At 41.2% G+C, this 15,354-nt stretch overlaps 1 protein-coding gene across 1 annotated transcript in view; it reads left to right on the top strand.

The window, feature by feature from the left end:
- The window catches only part of RAB12 (RAB12, member RAS oncogene family), a 28,875-nt gene extending 14,216 nt beyond the window's left edge, over positions 1 to 14,659 (top strand). Inside the window, exons 2-6 of the mRNA XM_054381559.1 lie at positions 1,818 to 1,878; positions 9,833 to 9,971; positions 10,488 to 10,577; positions 12,824 to 12,928; positions 14,009 to 14,659. Coding sequence (XP_054237534.1) covers positions 1,818 to 1,878; positions 9,833 to 9,971; positions 10,488 to 10,577; positions 12,824 to 12,928; positions 14,009 to 14,122 — 509 coding nt within the window. The 3' untranslated portion in view covers positions 14,123 to 14,659. The remainder of the gene's footprint in view (positions 1 to 1,817; positions 1,879 to 9,832; positions 9,972 to 10,487; positions 10,578 to 12,823; positions 12,929 to 14,008) is intronic.
- The last annotated feature ends 695 nt before the right edge of the window (positions 14,660 to 15,354 follow it).

Genomic DNA, 15,354 nt, shown 5'->3' with positions numbered 1-15,354 from the left:
GGAGCTGGACCCAGCACTGCCAGTGGGGTCTCAGCAGAGCAAAGCAGAGGGGCAGAATTCCCTCCCTCCACCTGCTGCCCATGACACTTTGGATGAAGCCCAGGACACAATTGGCTTTCTGTCCTACAGGCACATCCTGCCAGCTCATACTGAGGCTCTTACCCGCCAGCACCTCCAAGCCCTACTCCTCAGCGCTGCTCTCTATCCATTCTCCACCCAGCCTGTGTTTGTGCTTGGGATTGACTCAATTCAGGTAGAGAACCTTGCACTTGGCCCTTGTTGAACTTCATGAAGTTCACACAAGCCTACCTCTCAAGTGTGTCCAGGTCCTTGTGAATGACATCACTTCCCTCCAGCGTGTCAGCCACACCACACAGCATGGTGTGCAAACTTGCTGAGGGTGCCTGGATTCCACATAAAACAATAATTTTTTGTTTTCTTCTGTCGACACCTTGACAGATATAACTATCTTTAAAACTATTTTGGAATAAATGCTAAGCCAACAATGTGTAACTGCTTTTCAGGATGTAAAATGTACTTTCTTTATTTTTTTTCCCTCCCCTATCTAAATTTTCAGGAGTTTTCAAAAGCTTTGCAGAAAGGCCAAGTCCTTTCTGTCAGAGTCGCAATCCAGTCTTGACTGACTATCAACAAGGATACTTGGCTGTAACCAGGGGTACACATTAGGAAAAGGAATAGTTTTTGCTAGAGAAAATAAAACCACCTTTTTCCTCTCTTCACTTTCATCCTAATCCATGGTGTGCAGTTGCACGTGAAACAGCCAAAGTGTTTCCAACACTCCTTCACTTCTGTGTGAGTTTAAGTGTGCCAGTCTGAGCCGTGTTCTCTTGTCTTTTGATTTCCCCCTCTTTGATTTAGCAATATTAGGAGGGGATGGCGTTCAGAAGGAAGGCTGAAGCAAAAAAATCTTCATACAAATATATACTAAAATGAAGAAAATTAACTCAATCCTGACCAAACCCAGCACATCTACAAATGCTGTGATATTCTAGGACATTTATACCCTGAAATACTCTTGTACTTAAGGTGGTAATCTTTGTATCCTAGGTATTGTTTGACCATAGTATGTCTTAATGTGTTGATGACCAGCATCATTTTATAGAAGCCAAATCTTTCTGTATAAACAAGGTCTTCATGGTTTCTGCTCTTGATATTTGGCATGCATTCAAACTGTGGCTAGAGTTTTGAGATGATGGATAAAAGTACCATGCCGGTGTGAAACAAACATTTTAAGTCTCTAAATCTAAGTAGTCTGCTAATAAATATTTGCTGGAATTAAGACAGAAAGTGCTGACAAACTTCTTCACATAAAGGAACTACAGCTCCAGCACTTCTACTACAGCACTTTACAGATGCTAACCATCCAGCCTGGAAACCAGATGTGTCTGGTTCCCACTTCACAGACTGCAAAACTGATGTGGAGGGACTGGTTTTGCTCCATGGCCCCAGGACACCTGTGCCAGCTGGAAGTAGAGCAGGCTTGTCCTTGACAGTCTGAGATGAAGAGGGGAAAAACAAACATTATGTGCCTGTTGTTGTGCTGTTATGTTGGGTTTAGCTGCTGCTGGAAGTGTTGCACAAAGTGGAAGGTTTATGTTGTGATGCTGCCAAACTGAGTGGCTCACAGAATGTAGAGTAGTTGTCAGATCCCCATGATGTTCCTGAGGTGACCCATAGTGCTGTAAACTGTTACAAGTTGATGTATAAAAAAACAAAGCAAAACAAAAAAAATAATTGAACCCTCATTACTTTTGCTTCTTATTCCTCCTTTTCTGTTCACTGTATTTTATTTATAGGTGTTGATTTTAAAATCAAAACAGTAGAGCTAAGAGGAAAGAAAATTAGATTACAAATCTGGTAAGTAAAACAAACATGCAACCAGCAGTATGTTTTAATTTTTATGTTCTGGCATGAATTAATATGCTTGTCTAATACTATTAACTGTTATAAGCTGGTTTAGCTCTTGCTCTATTCCTCTTCTCTGTTCGTGCTAGACTTAAGCAAAACCAAATAGCTTTTAGATTTTTATGAGGGTGAAGGAGGAGAAGGATAAAGTTAGAACTAGGATGTGAATGTAATTATTGAAATGTCAGTGCATCACAGAGGCCTCAGCAGGTTTTCCTAGAAGAATGACATCACCTACACAAGAAATAGATTAGGAGTTCTGCAAACAAAAGGTGACAAAAGCATTAAAAAGACAACTACAGAAGTACACTTTGGGGTTTTATTTTCTGAACTGTTGAAGAGTGGCCCTCAGTATAACAATTCCAAAGCAATTGTGAAATATTTTCTAAACTGTTTTTCTAAATCTTGGTACAGGCAGTGCTGTTTCTTTGACATGTTTAATAACTTTAAAGTGAAGAGCATTCAAGACCTAAGTAAATTATATCTACTCTAAACAGCACTAAGAAGTGAAATAGTCCCATACATACCTGAACTGGTGCCCAAGTCCTACTACAGAGGATGGCTCTGAGCTGAGCTTTTCCTTTCTGGAGTAGGTCAGATGTTTCCTCATTATGATTCTCCATGTCAGTGATTAAAACTATTGTTATTGTTTAGAAATCATTGAGATTAAAAGCTCCTTTATTTTTCAGAGTAGTACAATACATAAACATTGTTATGAGAGAATAAACCAGCTCTGTTCTATACATTAATCTTATATAACTACTACACAGAAGCTTAGCTGTGGGTTATTAACAGTGCCTGATGCAGAACTGGCGTTGTAGCTAAACTGCTAAAGCTGCTAACAATCCATAAAAGGGATAAGAAATCTCTAAATTACTGGTTTGTTACGCTTTGGGGATATACTGGTGGTTTCTTGTCCTTAACTACATGGACACAGTGAATTCAGCTACTAACTCCTCTTGGCAGGTCACCATCAACTGTCTGTCACACCATGTGTCTGTCTTGCTTCCCTCTGAGTTAACTGCTGCTTCATCTTTGGTATCACCAGTCACCTAACACTTGAATGTTAGTGGCATGTCTTCACCCATCATCTGTCCCTGTTTGGAAACCTGTGACCACAAGGCTGGCAGCTGAGCCAGCAATTGGTAGCCAGGGTCTGCTGAAGCTGACAGAGGTAACAACAAATTCTGATATGGAGATGCTACTGATGTAAATTCTTGCTGTGAAATGTGCTAAAGCTTATCAAATAATTTCTTCATGATGAATAAATACTTTATAGGGGAGATGTTTTGTTGAAAAAAAAGATGTTTAAACCATTATTTTCCACATATTGAGAATATGCTGGGTAGGATCTAGTAAACTTTTACGACTGAAAATTAAGAGGTTCCTAAAATGTGGCCATTGCTGCTGTTTGAAACTCTTGTGAAATGGTGGAGAACACACAATACTAAGAGATAGTGTTTTAAAATATGATGGAATCTTAGAACATACCATTCTGCTCCTACATGTTAATTTCTTAAAATGCTGTTATTGGATTTAATCCTTAAGCAGAAGTATATGAAGACAGTTTGAGAATTAAGTAAGCACTTATTTTGCTGATTTGTCCTGAATTATGTGTATGTTGTTGGACCTTTATAAACCTTTATTATCATAAAATATATTATCATTTAGGTTGGACAAGACCTTTAAGATCTAGTCCAACCATTAACCCAACACTTGCAAGTCTGCCACTGAACCATCAGCACCACATCTATGTGTCTTCTAAATCCATCCAGAGATGGTGACTCCACCACAGCAACTCTTCCCCTAACTTTCAGTCAGAAAACAACCTCCTGCTCCTTGGATTATGAAATGATTGAGCAGCACTGAGGACACAAAGTAGTGTCCATCTTTTCTTTGTACCCCCCTAGAACAGCAGTAGTGCCCCTTGGGCTGCCAGAAGTAGTAGATACAGTAAATCTGGTTCTGCAGATTGTAGTTCTTGGTTGAAACAAGCTCATATATGCTTTTTCAAAGCCTGAGAACTAGACTAAACAATAGGAACCCTGCTTCCATGCTTCAAAGCTTAGGTGTGTCTGTCTCCTCTTGCCTGAATCATCTGGGCACTCGGCTGACGTAAGAAGCAGTCACTTTTGGCTTCCCTTCTGAGAGAACCTGGTTGCCGGAAGCTGTGGTGTCTTTTTAGAGAGCCAGAGGGGCTCTCTGGTACTCCTACAGGTTTAACATGCAAGGAAGTCAGTCATCTGGCAAGAAAACAGTCTTGGTTTCACAGAATGGTGAGGGTTGGAAAGGACCTCTGGAGATCGTCTAGTCCAGTCCCCTTTCTAAAGCAGCTTTGCCTAGAGCAGGTTACACAGGAATGCATCAGAGCTCCAGATTTGTTTCCAAAGGTTGTTTAAATTGGTGCATTTTCATAAAGCTTGCAACTCTTGTCTGTTCTAATGTACAGTTTCTTGTCTTGGAAAACCTCTGGCATGAGGATTAGTCTGAGGAGAAGACCACCTGTCTTGGACTAGAACAGAATGTAATTCCTTCTGTTCAGTACATGTGAAATAAATTATTTCATATATTAAAAGTTCTTAATAAAGGAGTGTGGTGGGTTGAAAATTTCCCCCAACATAAAATTGCCAGACCAGCTCAGTTAGAAAGCACATGAAGCTGTATTTACAAGCAAAACTATAATCTAGAAATGAAATGCAATGAATATGTACAAAATATGCAATATTTACATGCATTTACAATTTATAAACAACACAAGAACTCCTCTGGACAAACCAGGCCGCTACCAACAGCTTCCCCCTTCCCTGCTCCCTACCCAAAGCATGTGAACGTGTAAAATTAGTGTTACATTTTTTATTATGTTTCAAAATACTGTTCTTTCTATTGCCACTTCACACCACCACTCATGAAAGAATTGTCACTCAGAGCCAAAGACAGTTTTGAATCTGTTCCATATGTTAGTTTGAAGCAACTTGTATTAGCTAGACATAGAGAATTACAAATGGTGGGAGTTGGAAGGGGCCTCTGAAGGTCATCTAGTCCAGCCCTGCTCTGCTTTAGCAGGGTCACCCACAGCAGGCTGCCCAGGATCACATCCAGGTGGGTTTGGGATCTCTCCAGAGAAGGAGACTCCACGACATTTCTGGGCAGCCTGCTCCAGGGTTCCAGCACCCTCACAGGATGGAAGTTTTTCCTCGCGTTCAGGTGGAGTTTCCTGTGTTGCAGTTTATGCCCATTTGTCCTATTGCTAGGCAGCACTGAAAAGGGTCTGGCCCCATCCTCTTGGCCCCTACCCTTTAGATATTGATATGGATTGAGAAAATCCTTTCTCAGTCTTCTCCAGGCTAAACAGCACCAGGTCTCTCAGCCTTCTCTCATCACAGAGATGCTCCAGTCCCCTTAGCATCCCTGTAGCATCCTCTGGATTCTTTCCAGTAGTTCCCTGTCCCTTGAACTGGGGAGCACAGAACTGGACATGGTACTCCAGATGCCTGACTAGAGTGGAGTAGAGGTGGAGGAGAACCTCCCTCGACCTGCTGACCCCAGTCATCTTAATGCACTCCAGACCATTTGCCTTTTTGGCCACCACTGCACATTGCCATCTTACAGTGAACTTGTCCACCAGGACTCACAGGTCCTTCTAGAAGAACATTTATACAAAACCCAAAATATCCAGGCCTATTTTAATTAAGATCAGCTGTATTTGTATTGTATTTTATGCTGTCTGAAGTAGTGAGATTGTGACAAGTCAACACTTGAAAGTGGGGATTGTGTGGTTTTAATTTGCCTTTGTTTGGTGTGATATTTGTTAATGTTTTCAGACTTTTTGTTTTGGGAGCAGAGGCACAGAGTCAAGCAGTGGGATTTTATTCTTGCAGATTCTAGGTGGTCAAGGAGTCACGTACTGCATGTTTGTGATTTCAGTTTAGTTGTTTTTCCACTAGAACAATTCATTGATGAAATCAACTGAAGAAAACCACTTTTAGCATTAAAAAAGGAATAATCTGTTGTTGGAGGGTTTTGTTCCCAGTGATGCTAAATCATTGCTTAAGTTGTAGCAATTTGTTATTTGGACTTGGGGATTTTGAATTAAATTGAAATGACTTATTTCATTATGTTGATTCTGACCAAGCAAATAAACAACTAGCTGCACATAGTCACTTAAGAGTAATGGTAGCCTGGTTAGATAATGTTCATCTCATCTTCCAATGCTCCCCTTAGTGTTTCAACAGCAATCCTTAGTAAAACACTCCTCAAGTGTAGTACATCAATGAAAACACCATAACAAATTTAATTCCCCCAGCACTACACATGAAAGGAAGACATTCGAAGTTGGGTTTTTTAATATTAGCTGTGTGGTAGGGGTTGTAATTTTTTCCTCAATATTGGAAGACCTTTTGCATGTTTTCATGGAAACTGAGATAGCACCTGGTAGAAGATGAGATTTTTCCGTCTGAAAGATCAACTTGTTCCTCTTCTCAGCTGTAGCTTATTTAGGTAGCTTGGACTTCTGCTTTGAGCTTACTGCAGAAGTAGTTTGCTAAGGTTCACCTAGCTGTTTGAAGGACAATATAAATGTAATGTTAGAGATTGTGAACTCAGCTTACTTTCTTCCCCTTTTCAAAGGAACAAGAATTAAGCTACCATCTTCACAACGAGAAACCTGTGGACTGGTTTCATTTAAACTTGTGCAGCAGTAGAGGTGTTGGTTGTGTGGATCACAGAGAAGTCAATCCCTCAAAGCAAGGCAAAGAAAGTCTTACTTTAGTCCATGGTAATTAGATTGACTGGTAGGAGACAGTTGGTGGGCTTCTGGCCATTTAACACATGTAGTGGGCAGCCAGGCTGTCCATGGCTGTTTTAAACTGGCCACAGCATGTGATGTGACTCAAACAGCCAGTAAGACAGACTATTGTGTGATGTTTGGGTGAAGGAGGAGGAGTGCAGGACTTGAGTTCAGCAGCCAGAAGAGTAGCAGCCCAGGAACACTCCAAACTTCTAAAGAGCCTGTGGGTGTTGTGGAATGAGGAGAGGTTAGTAGTACAGACTGACTTGGAGATACAACACTTAGCAGGCAAGAAATGTTGAGTTGGACATAACGGGAATGGCAAAGTATCATGTTCTGTGGGTGGCTCCATCACCTACCCAGTCAGTGTTGCTGACTGTCTTCAGGGAGGGTAGTTGAACAGCAACATATTTATTTCCCTCTGTTCTTCGAGTGTATGAACTGAGTGGTCTGGTAGTGCCTCTGTGATGGAGCTGCTCAAGGTCCTTAGCACTGACCTGAAGGCACCATCAGGTGACTCTGATACAGCTCCTTTATTTCTGTCTTCTGTAGGGGCATAGGTACTGTAAAATCACTTCAGTTGGAAAAGACCTTTAAGATCCTTGAGTCCCACCATTAGCTAACTCTACCAACTTTGGTGCTAAACCAAGTCCTTCAGCACCACACACCTGCATCTTCTAAACATGTCCAGGGATGGGGAATTCAACCCTTTTAGTGACGAAGTTTCTGATATCCAACCCAAACCTCCCCTGGTGCAACTTGAGGTTCTTTCTTCTCATCCTATCACTTACTACTAGGGAGAAGAGACCAGCACTCACCTCCCTACAACCTCCTTTTAGGTAGTTACAAAGAGTGAGAAGGTCTCCCCTCAGCCATCTTTTCTTCAGGTTAAGCAACCACAGTTCCCTCATCTGCTCTGCACAAGGCTTCTGCGCTAGGCCATTCACCAGCTTCATCGTTCTTCCCTGGACCTACTCCAGCATCTCAGTGTCCTTGTTGTAGAAAAAGAGAAAACCAGATAGCTAAAAAAATAAATATTTTTTTTCTGCCCAAATTCTGCCCAAAGCTGGAATTGATCATTCTTCCACATCAGGTATGCCCTTACACGTGTCATCCAGTCACATCTACTTAGTGATGGAACTGAACGGATCCCAGCCTTAGTCCTTCTTGCTCAGGAGGTTGGATTAGCAACAGATGGCAGAGGCTGCTCAACAAGTTCATAAGCACTAAAGCAATGTTATCCATATGTGGAAAATCAACGGTTTGTACTAAAATGTCTAAATCTTTCCTGGAGTGAACATCCAAAGGACCTTTCAGAAATTACATCTGACCATATCAAAGAAGTGATGGAAGAGAAAGTAGAATTACTTGCTCTGAGTGATATTTACTTACGTCCTTTCAGCTGCCAGAACTTGTATTACTTTAATAAAAATGTTTAATTAGTGATTAGAAGGCAACCAATTAACCATCTGAAATGGTCTGAAATACTACTAGAGCTTGGCCTTACTGAAACAAGCTACATCTTTGTACCTTCTGTGGGCTCCTAAAGGTTTGTATGATTGAAATTGTGCAGAGAATGGGATTTGAACAGAAATACAAATGGATGCAACAGGAATTTGTTCTCTTCTGCCTCATATTGCAGTGCCCTTGGCTTGCAGCAAAGCATGAGTCAATATTTTTCCATAGGCTATGAACCTGAGGTTTCAAATCTTTTTCTAGTGGACACTGTTTTGTGAAATCGCTAGCAAAGATTTATGGCTGTCAAGTATCCCTGTGGCAAATTCAGGAAGCAGTTAAATACTTTTAAACCTAGTTGAAATTCTTAAAGCTTTTGTGAAGAGCAACACAGGTGTGTGGTGTTCTATTCTACTGGTCATTGTATGCAGGCTTCAAAAGAATGAATTACTCAGGACAATCAACATGGGGGATTTTTTGTGAACATGATGTTATTTATTTTTTGGTGACAAGTGTTTTGGGTCCCCATTGTTAATCTCATTCCTGAATTCATCCTCCTTTTCCTTTTGTCTAATAAATGACCATTAAAGAGAGTTGCTATTAAGCTTTGGAGTCCCAACACACATGCACACATTTCCCTCCCACCACTCTTAGTTTGGGTCCATCTTTTGACTTGCTCTAATGGTGAAACATCAAAATTGCCCATGGAGCTGAACTCAAGCAGCAAATGCCTGATGGCTTTGCATCATCATATAACTTACTTTCCAGTTGTGATACCTGTCACATTTTAAGACTTAGCGTACGCACCAGCTATGGTTTTGGGTGTGTTTCTTTTAGCATAACTACCAAAAATCATCCTTAAGCAGGCTTGATGAAATGATTTAAAGCAGCTCACAGGTTTTCGTGGTTCAGTTAAAAAAATAACCCTTTTATCCACATTGGAACAGAAGCCATAGCTAGTATGGGCAACATGGTGTCACTGTTGGAAAACCATCTCCAGTCTAAATACACCTCGTCCAAGATACCTGCAAGGCTGGAATTGAGAGTGGGAATGTTATGTGAACATCTCAGATTAGCTCTAATTGTGAAATCCAGCTATCTGCCTTCAAAAGCCAGAGCACACAGCAGTTGCTCACTCTCTTCATTCACTTCTGCTCATAGCCTCTTCATTTAGTTTCAGAGCCATGACCAAATTGCTCTGGTTGATGCAAAAAGGCTCTGAACACTCAACTCATAACAATCAGTGCATTGCTCATTATATAGCTGGGTGTCTGGCTGTGGTTGATAAGCATGTCTCCATCTCCTCTTCCATTTTTTTTCAGGGCTATTAAAACAAAACCCAACGAACCCCAACGCCACAAACCCAGCTTCATCTGCTGATGCATTTTCATTGGACAGCTTCATTCTTAGAACTGTTTGGTGGCCTTTCTAGGTGAAGTTAGTATGGAAATAAGGACTACTGGTACAATAACTTGTTATGATTTAAAGTCCTGCTCCATTTCTTTGGGCCTAAAATTCACACAATTAAAAAGACATTCTTCACTGAGTATTTCCTAGGGAGTGTGTGCTGGGGGAAAGTGTGCTTGCATTAAGATGTAAACTGAGTTATTCTGTACTTCACAAATTGATTAAATGTTTGTGCCAATGTTTGCTGCTGCTTCTCAGGGACACAGCAGGTCAGGAGAGATTCAACAGCATTACCTCAGCTTATTACAGAAGTGCCAAGGGAATTATTTTGGTGTATGATATCACCAAGAAGGAAACCTTTGATGATTTACCAAAATGGATGAAAATGATTGATAAGGTGAGCCATCTTTTTACATGTGTTTGTTGGGTTTTTTTTCCTCAAAAGCACTCTATAAGACTTATAGTAGCATTGATGTAGGATTATTAAGGCCTGCTATTTTTCCCTAGATTCTTTTAGCCAGGATTTAACAGTTTGCTTACATTGCAAAATGGTTGTCCATTCCTGCTTCCTTGAACTAGAATCATCCCTGTTCAAAGTGGCACTGGAAATCTGTAACATTTTTCATTTGCCTGTGGACTGGGGAGGAAAAAATCTTTATTTCCTGTCTGTGAAATAAGGTTGTGATGTCCATTCTTAGATGAACTTGACCAGCTGGTTCTCAAGTGATGTTTTTAAAACAGAATGTCAAAATTGATGCTGAAAATCTTTGAAATAACATTTGGAAATGTAAACTGCTGATGTGATTCTTAGTAGAGGAATTGCCCCTTTTTAATACTACTTATACTACAAAATCTTTTTGTATTAGTTAACTAAATATTTTGAGTTAGTTAACTAAAAATGTTTTAATTGCAGTATGCTTCAGAAGATGCAGAGCTTCTATTAGTTGGAAATAAACTGGACTGTGAAGTTGATCGAGAGATTACTCGACAGCAGGGAGAAAAGGTAAGAACAGGTCTAACCAAATTCTTAGTTACTCTCAGAAGCAAAGCTGCTGTGGCATTGCAGCTCATGGTCCATGACTACTCTTGTGGAGGTGGTTAGACTTAAGATCTAACTTAAGTGGTGGTGGTCTGTCAAAATCCACAATACTTATTTTATAGACTATGCAGTTACATGTTCCTGCTGGAGCAGGGTGTCTTTGATCTAAAGAAACTGATCAGAGCTGGAGCACTTGTCCTACACATAGACAGGCTGAGAGCACTGGGGTTGTTCAGCCTGGAGAAGACAAAGCTTCAGGGAGACCTTAGAGCAGCATTCCAGTACCTGAAGGGGGCCTACAAGAAAGCTGGGGAGGGATTGTTTGAAGCACCAGGACAGGGGGCAATGGTTTTAAACTAAAGAATAGATTTAGACTGGACATTAGGAACAAACTTTTTACTATGAGGGTGGTGGAACACTGGAACAGGTTCCTCAGGGAGGTAGTGGAGGCCCCATCCTTGGAGATACTCAAGGTCAGTGTTGATAGGGCTCTGAACAACCTGATCTAGTTGTGGATGTCCCTGCTTACTGCAGGAGAGTTGGACTAGATGACCTCTAGAGGTCACTTCTAACCCTGTGCATCCTATGATTCAATGATTTTAGAGTAAATTACAGCTTGGCTTACAGGACCCCACTCCTTTTTGGGCTCTGAAACAGACACAGTGAAAACTTGAATTACAAATGGAGATACCTCTCCTCAGGACATCTTTGTGAGTCTCCTTCTAGTTGTTTGCTTTTCAGTAATATTTTAGGACAGGTAACAGCCCTGCCTGATGAACTCCAAAAGTGCTGAGGAACCTGACAATGGAGTATGTTTTAGCATGACACTCATTGCACCATCCTGATCAAGACAGTATCAGCATGGACATACCCAAACATTTTCCTTCAGCTATCTGTCATGTATTTGGAAGGGAAGGATTTTCTGTTAGAGAGTCAAGGCCAATACTTAGGTCTGTCTTCCCATTTTGCATTTTATTAATCACAGAATCACGGAATGTTAGGGGTTGGAAGGGACCTCCAAAGATCATCTAGTCCAACCTCCTTGTCAGAGCAGGATCCCCTAGATGAGGTCACATATAACACATCCAGGCAGGTTTTGAAGGTCTCCAGTGAAGGAGATTCCACAAACTCTCTGGGCAGCCTCTTCCAGTGTCCTGTCACCCTCACAGCGACAAACTTTTTCCCTATGTTCATGTGGAACCTCCACCTTTTACCCATTGCCTCTTGTCCTATCATTGAGATAGACCATCACAGAGAGGAGCCTGAATCTGTCCTCCTGACACTCGCTTCAAATATGTATAAACATGAATGAGGTCATCTCTTAGTCTCCACTTCTCCAAGCTACAGAGCCCCAGCTCCCTCCTAAGGAAGATGTTCTACTCCACCATCTTTGTGTCTCTGCGCTGGACTCTTTCAGGCAGTTCTCTGAGGCACTTCCTGAACTGAGAGGCCCAAAATTTGACACAGTATTTCATATGTGGCCTCACCAGGGTAGAGTACAGGCGAGGAGAACCTCTCTGGACCTGCTAAACACACCCCTTCTAATACACCCCAGGATGCCATTGGCTTTCTTGGCCACAAGGCCACGTTGCTGACTTATGGTCATCCTGTTGTCTACCAGGACTCCCAGGTCCTTTTCCCCAGAGCTTCTCTTCAACAAATCAGGCTCCAGCCTATACTGGTCCATGGGGTTGTTCTTTCCCAGATGCAAGACTCTGCACTGTCTGCTGTATTTCATTACCTTTCTCCCTGCCCAACTTTACAGCCTGTCCAGGTCCCTCTGAATGGAAGCACAACCTTCGGGCATGTCAGCAACTCCTTCCAGTTTTGTGTCATCAGCAAGCTTGATGACAGTGTGCTCTCTTCCCTTATCCAGGTCACTGGTGAATATATTGAATAAGGTTCTTCTGAAAAGTTCTTATTGTTTGGCAGTCTGCAGCACTCCACTCCAACTCAAAACTTGAATTTCTCAGCTTTGAGTCTGGAAAACTCAGCACACATTTCCAGTAATCCAATTTTAAGTGAAAATAACCAATATGTGGCAATATTTGTTGAATCTGGGAGGCTCAGGATTATTAACTGATTTAGTCTTCAATCACAGATTTGGGGACAGTTGTGGGTTTTATTTAAAATGTTTCAGGAGGTATATTTGCTGTTTGTGGCTGCCTGGTTTGTGTCTTCACATAGTTCTGTATTTTCTCTTCCATCAGTTTGCACAGCAGATAACTGGGATGCGGTTCTGTGAAGCAAGTGCCAAGGATAATTTTAACGTGGATGAAATATTTCTAAAGCTTGTTGATGACATTCTGAAAAAGGTAAAACATTCAGGTGGGAGTTCCTGTGACCACATCATTGGTCACAGTCTAATGACTGCAGGTACCTGTTGGGAGGACATAGAAGGTGAGGGCATGCAGTCAGGTGACATTTTTGGTTAATACATAGTGGCCATAATGTTGTTCACAGACTCTGCTGTTGAATTTTCTCCTATTTTCTCTATTTCCTCGTTCTTCTAACTTCCCTCTCTATCAGCAGCTCACTGTACCATTTGCCTGCTTTCGTTTGTGGGCAGTTCTGTGGTTGGTTATTGTGGTTGGTTTAGGAAGTGGCTTTATTTTGGTATCCTCTCCTAGCTTGTGTGAAAGAAGTTCCTAACACAACTTACTCAAGTGTAGTTCCCTGATAAGAACTGAAATATCCCTAAGTGGAGGCTTTGGCTGATAGAAAACCCTTGAAACGAGCTCTTTGGGCCGAGGTCTCTGCAGATGGCGAACCATGTCCTGGACTATGTCTGTGTGGCCAGCAGGTCAAGGAAGGTGATTCTGTCCCTCTACTTTGCCCTTGTGAGACCTCACCTGGAGTACTGCTCCCAGCTCTGGAGCCCACACGAGAAGGATATGGATCTGTTGGAGAGGTCCAGTTGTGAGTCTGTTGTGGTCCTCCAGAGGAGGGCCACAAAGATGAGCAGAGGACAGACTGAGAGAGTTGGGGTTGTTCAGCCCAAAGAAGAGAGGGCTCCAGGGAGATTTTATAGTGGCCTTCCAGTACCTGAAGAGGACCTGCAGGAAGCTGGAGTTGGGACTGTTTATAAGGGCCTGATAAGACAAGGGGCAATGGTTTTAAACTAGAGCAGAGTAGCTTTAGATTAGACATTAGGAGGTTGTTTACTATGAGGGTGGTGAGACACTGGAACAAGCTGCCCAGAGAAGTTGTAGGCAACATGATCCCTGGAAGTGCTCAATACCAGGCTGGATGAGGCCTTTGAGCAACCTGATCTAGTGGAAGGTGTCCCTATCCATGGCAGGGTGGTGGAGACTAAATGATCTTTAAGGTCCTTTCCAACTCAAGCCATTCTATGATTCGATGACTGTTTTCTGGTGATTTTTCTTTTCTTTAAGATGCCACTGGATGTTATAAGAAATGAGTTGTCCAACAGTATCCTGTCCTTGCAACCAGAGCCAGAAATCCCACCAGAACTGCCTCCTCCAAGGCCACACGTCCGTTGCTGTTGACTTGTTACTCCACACAGAGTGAAAAATAGGAGCACAGGAGGGTGAAGGAAGTATCTGTACTACTCTGCACTACAATCATTTGGCAGTTTCTTGTTGCACTTTGTTATTCGAGTCAGAGCTACACACTAACTTGTAAATATGCAAATATGCAATCCTGTGTAGGATTCAGCTATAACATTTAATTATTATCCCCCCCCATCCCCCACCGTGATGATGGTTCATTCGTTGCCCCAGTGTTATAAATACTGTACAGTGGGTGGGGGGTTACCACATTTCCAGTTGGGGAGGAGGAGGAGAAATTAAATCTATACCTATTCTTGACATAAATGTTGTAATAGTTCTTTGTTATTATAAACAGGCAGAAGCTCTTCTGGTATGAAGATAAGTATATGGTGCTTTGCTAACTATTTTAAAGACAAAATTTTTTAAGGACAGAGGACTTTATGTACAAAGCTTCCATAATCAGCGTTACGTTTCCTTTTTAATGTAGTCAAAACTTTCTTCTGGCTGTTGCATCTTCTGCTGACTGGATTTATCAAGAAGCTAAGTTTAAATTTTTCTTTTCTTTTTTTTTTTTTTTTTTGGGGGGGCAGTCTTTTTATTTATTGCATTTTAATGCTGCACCCCTCTCGTTATGTACCAAGGCATCACATCTGGTGCAAGATCTAAGACTGCACTCTGAAGTAGCATATATAATTTTCTGCATAAGCCTAAATTTGGTTGCAAGAATCATTAAGAGTCAATAAAAGAATTGAGATATAAAAGAAGGTGTAAAAAAGCAATGCTGCTGTCCTAGACAAATCCTTTAAAAAGAAAAATATGATAACTTTTTCTTATGTTAAGGAAAATATATATACACACATATATATATACACACACATATATATATATGTATGTATGTATGTTTGTCTGGACATCTGTCAAGGTTGGGAGGGCAGGGGAGAAGGGAACCTAAGGTAAAATTCTTTTCTTCCCTACTGGTGGAAGTGATTCCCATACAAACAAATACTGTGTTGGGGTTTTTGTCTGATAATGAATTTGTGAATCCTATCTTTGGGTATCTTCTTTTATTAAAATGCACTGTTTAGTTTAGCTGTGGTAAATCAGTAGTTACATATTTGAATAACTTGATGTGTCCTGAATGTTGTGGTATTGAACAAAAAAAAAAAAAAAAAAAAAAAGAAACACAAAAAAAGCCCAAAGTTGTGGTCTTTCTAAACTAATGAAGTGCA

The sequence above is a fragment of the Indicator indicator genome, chromosome 6 (genome assembly GCF_027791375.1).
Source record: "Indicator indicator isolate 239-I01 chromosome 6, UM_Iind_1.1, whole genome shotgun sequence".
Lineage (NCBI taxonomy): Eukaryota > Metazoa > Chordata > Aves > Piciformes > Indicatoridae > Indicator > Indicator indicator.
This window is presented reverse-complemented; position numbering and strand designations above follow the sequence as displayed.